The sequence below is a fragment of the Cynara cardunculus genome, assembly GCF_001531365.2.
Source record: "Cynara cardunculus var. scolymus isolate 2C chromosome LG 17, CcrdV1, whole genome shotgun sequence".
Classification (NCBI taxonomy): Eukaryota; Viridiplantae; Streptophyta; class Magnoliopsida; order Asterales; family Asteraceae; genus Cynara; species Cynara cardunculus.
Window position 1 is genome coordinate 1369189 of NC_037544.1, and position 7443 is coordinate 1376631.

A 7443-nucleotide genomic window follows, 5' to 3' on the forward strand; every position below is an offset into this window, starting at 1 on the left:
ATACTTTATATTAGGAAACAATTAATTGATTAAAAATTGAATGGTTGAGATGAGGGTTGTATAGGGTGTAGGAATGGCAAAGGGTGTAGAATAACATCCATATATATATATATATATATATATATATATATTATTTGTGTTTTAATTTTAGATAGTCAACATATACTATAAGTTCACATTCCATTAACATATATAGCATTCTTGAATGGCCTAATAATTTGGTCATGTTTCATTATTGGTAAAATACATAACTCCTTATCTCTCTTGCATGTTTAACTAACTACAAAATGTATTTATGCAATGTATCCTAATTATGTTTTATGGTTCGTTTTATTATCCATCTCTCTTGATTTGGTTTTCTGTGATTTTAAGATAGCGAAAGAGTCATCAATTGATTATCAGTTTTACAGAATATAATGTCATATCAGTAGTGCTTAATGTTTATCAGGGATATGAACGTATTTATTAGTTGATCATCTATTAGTTTTATGAAGTTTAAACCTGTAGCTTTACGAAGCTAAATGAATGCAGTAATAAATTTCAAACAAGTTTAGAAATATTTTCAAGTAATGATACCATTTGATTATAAGAAACAAAAATGTAGATGTTTTTGTACAAAATAATCTTTGGTTTATTTGTTAGTTATTTGTTTTTTATATGTGAGGTTTTGTGTTCAAGTCTTTTATTACAAATCTTTTTAGAAACATAATCAATCTGAAATTTAAAGCTAAAAACTAAGAAAATGACACAAACAATATTCGAACATGTGTTTAGGGTGGGAGAGAAGTCATGCAAACCAACTACACCAGATGAAACTTATGTCACCATTGTAGTTACCAAAATATGTACAGTTGCACAAACAAAATGGCACAGTAACACTTTTCACCACTCTATATTTTTTTACATTACAATGAAGAGACGAAAGGATGGCCCACGCCACTGTATCTATTAAAATGAGTCCAACCCTGATATAGCATTGATACTAGCATGAACAAACTCGTATTTAAGTATACTTATAATCGAAATTTTGAAAACCCATAAAGATATTATGATAATGTTTGTTTTTTAAAAGGTGCTGAAGTCTGATTTCACTTATGATTTATACAAAATGGTCCTGAAGTTTGCAATATGGATCAGTAAGATTGTTTGTTTTTACGTCTGAAGTCTGAAATTTGAAACGGTCAAACTAGTACAAAAATATAAAAAAACAAATAGTTTTTTTTACAAAAGTATAAAAGATTAATAGTTTCTGCTTACAAATCTTTTCCAAACCCCAAAATATGAACCATGTAATGGAGGATGGATTATGATTAGGAGGTATTAAATGATATATTTACCACTTAAATTTTCAGAGGACATTTAGAGCTTTTAATATTTTATTTTAAAAATAAAATAAATGTTCTTAACACCCAAACATTTGAACGAATGATGTTAAGAGGTAATTTTGAAAAAAAACAAACTCGGGCTACATCTTTATCAACATGGGTATTTATTTAATGACCCGACCCGTTTGCATTCTTCCCGGTACCCGTGACTCCGTGAGGTGTTGATGTGTCATGGGCACGACCAGTGTGGAACCCACAAAACAAATATTAAATTCTAGTGGAACCATGATACGTTGTCGTTTCCTTTTCCCCTTGAAATAGTCCAAGAACCGGGTTCGTTTCCCCAGACCGGCTCCTTTACGCGTTTCTGGAATTCCTTTTCCAAAACTAGGCGCGTCGCCAAAAGCCCAATCAATCTGAAAAAGTCCCTTTTTAGAAGCGGCTTTCACTTTTCATCCTTCATTTTTGATAGTTTTACACATTTGACCCTTGATAAAAAAATTAATTCTATCGGTCATTTTAAACCAACATGTCATTTATCATATTGGTCCATTCCTCTATTTAAGAAGTTATAGCAAGATAAATAATCCGAAACTTAATTCATTTGAACTTCCTTCGTCCGTCCTACCTAAACTTCACTACTTGGTTACTGATTACTAACGACTAATGAATGAGAATAGGTATGTCCGATACTATCGGTTCATGAACGGTTCATTGAACGTTCAGTTCGTTTACAGACCTATAATACAACTATACAAGAGCTGAGTAGTGCTTCATTGCTCAGTGCATGTGTAGGTGCAACCGGTTTTACATGTTAAGATGTTGGCAGAGATTTCAAAATCGAGATCTCACAACTCTTGCAAGTCCATATTTTTTAACTTGAAAAGATGACACATAAGAGTTCTTTTTCTTGGAGATATTTTGGTAAGAGGGACCAAAATCATTAAAGATTTCATCAAATGTCAGAATATGCAAATCAACAAATACTCCAGGGACCATTACCGTAAATCTCCTATTCTTTTTACAAATCAAAAACTTCGGTGACCTCAGGCGGCCTTGTTGTATAACTTTGAAGACCCAAGAAATTCATCGAAATTCCTGCTTCTTCGTTGAATATATTTGGTCAAACTACATCAAACCCTCGAAAACCCATTGTTCTTCTGCTCTGGATCTGCCTAATTTCAAGTATTTCACTTATTTTGATTTCTTGAACCGAGATTTTAGGGTTTATTCGGCGGATACAGTACTCAAAAGCTCACAACCAGAAGCTTTCTTGCTAATTTCTTGATTCTTGATCGACGAATTCAATTGGGTATTTGAAGAACACTCGCCCTTCGCCGGTGATCGAAAAATTGCTTTCTGGGTTCATGTTCTAAAGATCGGATATTATGGTTTTATGAGATGAGCGTGATTATACCCTTTCTGATTACTGATTCTATAAAAAATGGGTGTTCAAATGGTTTCGTTCATAGCGACTATTTTTCTAGTTTTCCCTTTGACAGCAATTTCAGAAAGCAACATCGATCCCCAGTATCTACCACTTGATAATCTGATCAATTTGGAGGAGATGATGCATAAAGAAACGGTAACTATATTTCTTTCACTTATTTATACTAATTTATCATGGAAAATCAAGATCTGATGAAGTTGGGTGGTTGCAGGCTGAGCTAGTTTGGGCTAATTGTGGAACAGAATTGATGCATTTGATAGAATCTTTTCAAGATCTTCAATCAAGTAGCAACTTTGATAGAACTCTTTTAGAACATGAAAGAATACTGAAATCTTTAGCTTTTCAAGATCTCCAAATCAAGAAAACTATATTAGATTGTTTGAGAGATAAAAGTGTTGGGTTTCTAGAATCAGGAGAAGATAAACATCCTAGAAAATGGTTTATGGAGTTCCTTGAGTATTTTTCTGAGTATTTTTCATCTGGGATTTCTAATGCTCGTAGAATTCGTAGATTAGCCGAAGCGGATTCCCCTGTTTCTAGTCCTTCACCTTCTCCTTCACCTTCACCAGCTGAGGCTCCTAGTATTAGAAAACCTCCTAGTCCTCCATTCTTTCCGAAGCTTAATGATTCTTCTTCTGGTAAAGATGCTGCTGAATCGCCTCTAGATTCTGGTTCTAAATCACAGTCGAGTTCGGGCAACAATGGCAGTCACAGAAAGATTATTATTGCTGTTGTTGTGACGGCCACGGTAACGTTTTTTCTAGCTGCCGTGCTCTTCTGTTGTTATACTAGGATTTGTGGTAATCGGCGTGGACAGAATGACGATAGGCCGCTTCTTAGTTTGAGTTTGAGTGATTATTCGATGAATGGTACGTATTGTGATTGGTTTCTTGATCATGATTCATGCTATTAGTTTGTAAAGAATTGATATTTTGCATGTTGGTGGTTCTTATTTGAGTTCATCTTTAATCTTTCAGGTGCTCCATATAAAACGTCTTACAATTTGAGCAATTCTGTGCATAATATTGGGAATATTGGCGATGAATCGTTATATTCTAACTCAAACTTACAGAAAATGGATTCATCTTTTGATCCTAGAGTTTCTTTCGATTCTAATATCCCTTTAGGAATTCCGTTACGGCCTCCTCCTGGAAGGGTAGAAGTAGAATCATCGTTACGACCGCCACCTGGAAGGGTAGAATCATCATTACGGCCGCCTCCTGGAAGGGTAGAAGTAGAATCATCGTTACGACCGCCACCTGGAAGGGTAGAATCATCATTACGGCCGCCTCCTGGAAGGGTAGAATCGTCTAAACGCCCTTCTGAGATAGGAGCTCCTAGTCCTCCATCCACCACAGCTCCACCTCCTCCTCCTCCTGTATCGCCTAGACCTCCTACCGCTGGTCCACCACCTCCTCCTCCACCACCTAGAGGAGCACCACCACCACCACCACCTAAACCGAATGCAGGTCCACGCCCGCCTCCTCCTCCTCCAAGGGGCGGTGCACCTCCGCCTCGACCGCCAAGTGCAAGCCTAAAACCTCCTCGCCCGTCAGCTGGACCTAGTCATTCTAGTACCGATGATTCTGATGCTTCTAAAGCTAAGCTAAAACCGTTCTTTTGGGATAAGGTTATGGCTAACCCAGATCAATCAATGGTTTGGCATCAGATAAAATCAGGGTCATTTCAGTAAGTTATCCGCTTTCTAGCTCTAGAAATTATTATGTCGATATTTGAAGCCCTCATAACATCATGAGTTTCTTTAATCAACAGGTTCAGTGAAGAAATGATAGAAACTTTATTTGGGTATAACGCCACTGACAAAAACAAAGATCACACCAGGAAAAATTCTGCATCCCAAGACCCCGGTTTCCAGTATATTCAAATAATCGATCCAAAAAAGGCGCAAAATTTGTCTATTCTTCTAAAAGCATTGAATGTGACAACCGAAGAAATTTGTGACGCACTAAAAGAAGGTATGTTTTTCCTTGCGGGTACCAACTATTCATGTTTATTCATGATGAATGTGGTGATAGATATCCATGATTAAAGTATTTATAGTGAAAATACATGATATTCATAATGAATAAGGGGTTATTCATCATGAATAATTTATAAAATAGTTGGTTCACATATGAACTTTCCCCTAATCCTACAAGATTTAAAGAACCAATCTTGATGGTTCAGATACGATCTTGATTACCATCTGATGCATTGAACGAATTCTAACCTATATGAGGTGAATCAGGAAATGAGCTTCCTGTTGAGCTTGTTCAAACTTTGATAAAGATGGCACCGACTGCCGATGAAGAACTAAAGTTGAGGATGTACAATGGGAATCTTTCTCAGCTTGGAACCGCAGAACGGTTTCTAAAACTGGTGATTGAAATCCCATTTGCTTTCAAGAGACTAGAATCGTTGCTCTTTATGTGCACGTTCCAGGAGGAAGAATCGATGATCAAAGAGTCGTTTGTAACTCTAGAGGTAAAACTTTGAATCTTTGCTTCTAAATCATATAAAGTTCATATCCACAGCTGGTTTGGATCAACTTAGGAAAAGCTAATTTTATGGTGTTTTTGCAAACTCTATAGGCTGCTTGTGTAGAACTTAGGAAAAGCCGGTTGTTCCTCAAACTCTTGGAAGCGGTTCTGAAAACGGGAAACCGTATGAACGATGGAACTTTCCGTGGCAGTGCACAAGCGTTTAAACTCGATACACTCTTGAAGCTATCGGATGTTAAAGGAATCGATGGGAAAACGACGCTTTTGCACTTTGTGGTTCAAGAGATCATTCGTTCAGAAGGTATAAAAGCTGTCCGAGTTACCCGCGAATCTAAAAGCTTCAGAACTGATGACCTTCTTAAAGAAGCTTCATCTTCTTCGCAAGAAACAGAAGAGCGTTATCGCGTTCTTGGGCTTCAGGTGGTTTCTGGTTTGAGCAGCGAGCTCGAGAATGTGAAGAAAGCAGCTATTGTCGATGCTGATGGTTTGACCAGTTTGGTTTCGAGGCTCGGTCATGCACTCGTGAAATCCCGTGAATTCTTGGACACGGATTTAAAGAAGATCGACGAAGACGGTGATGAATTCCAACGAGTTTTGTCGAACTTTGTGAAGACCGCGGGGAAGGAGATCACGTGGATGCTTGAAGAAGAAAAGAGAATCATGGCTCTAATTAAGAACACTGCGGATTACTTCCATGGGAAGTCCGGGAAGGATGAGGGGTTGCGGTTATTTGTAATTGTTCGTGATTTCTTGATAATTTTAGATAAGGTATGCAAAGAGGTTAGTAACTATCCCGTAAGTACGCCAAGAACGCAGAAAAACGACGAATTGCAAGGCGGGGTTCAAAGAAAAGATGATCAGGCGGTGGGCGGAGGTCCTTCTGAACCTCGGAAAACTCCGTTTTTCGATCAACATCAACGGCTATTTCCGGCGATCGCACAGCGGCGGATGGAGAGTTCTAGTTCAGATGAGGATTAGTGTGTAGGTTTTTGTGATCAAACAACAAAACTTGATTCTTTTTTTCCTTTGGTTTTGAAGGGTGTAGGTGTTGTATATGAACCCTAATTGTCATACAATATGTGCATTGATTTGATTACCAAATTGCCATCACAGTCTTCTGTTTGATAGTTTATGGGTGGCAATGAAATTGGTTATGTTAATATTATTTGAAGAAGGGTATTTTAGTCTTTTTATGATTTTGGTATATGTTTATTTCTTCGAGATGAAATTTGATAATCATTTGGTTGACAGAAATTGAAATATGCATGCTTTGTTGGGAGCACGTAGTTTTGGAATTGTAATTAAATAATAGGGTAAATTGCATGAAAAAGTAATGTACTTTAACTTGATTTCTATTTTGGGTGACGTATTTTTAAAACTTCCATTTTAGTACCTAAGATGTAAAGTTTTACAACATTTAAGTACACGGGTAAATGGTTGAAGCATTAACTGGTTATCATGTTGATGTGATGAGTGGTGTGGTATCCAACTGAGTATTATTTGCTGACGTGGTTAATGACATGAATTTTTTTTAATCTAAAATTAGTCTTCAACTGGTTACCAGGTACTTAAATATATATTTAAAATTTTACATTTTAGGTACCAACATGTAAGTTTTGAAAGTACGTTATCCAAAATAGAAATCAAGTTAAAATACGTTATTTTTTCATGCAATTTGCTCTAAATAATAATAATGACCAAAATGCATTTTTTGTGACTTTTTGTTACTTTCTTGCTTAAATTATACATACTATATGGTTGAGTTTGGTGAGGCTGAGAGTTATAGTAAGAATGATAAGAAGAGATCTCTACATTTGGATCAATCATAATTGAAGAGTTCCATTGTATAAAGACTAATGAGAAACTCCAGATCAATTCCTTTCTAAAATGCAATTCAGGGGGTTAGTTTGAGATTAAAAATGATCAATGGTCCAAATTCTTTCATACCCTTCTCACGTTAACTTTTATTTTAACACGATTCTTCATCTACTCACTACAACAAAATTGATTTCATAGGAGGTTTAGGGGCCGTTTACCAAACGCTTACCCAGATAAGCGCTTACCAAATAACATTACCTCACTGCATGAATATGGTAAAAACCACGAATCTTACCTGGTAAGAGCGAGACAATGACCAAGAGTCTTACCCGGTAAGTGAGGGGGACGA

General features: G+C 36.6%; 1 protein-coding gene across 1 annotated transcript; it reads left to right on the forward strand.

Annotated features, from left to right (window-relative positions):
* The first annotated feature begins 2425 nt into the window (after positions 1-2425).
* On the forward strand, positions 2426-6387 carry LOC112501196 (formin-like protein 5). Its single transcript, XM_025104880.1, has 6 exons — positions 2426-2910; positions 2987-3644; positions 3753-4464; positions 4549-4751; positions 5024-5259; positions 5367-6387. The coding sequence occupies exons 1-6, from the start codon at positions 2770-2772 to the stop codon at positions 6252-6254; spliced, it is 2838 nt and encodes a 945-aa protein (XP_024960648.1). The 5' UTR covers positions 2426-2769; the 3' UTR covers positions 6255-6387.
* The last annotated feature ends 1056 nt before the right edge of the window (positions 6388-7443 follow it).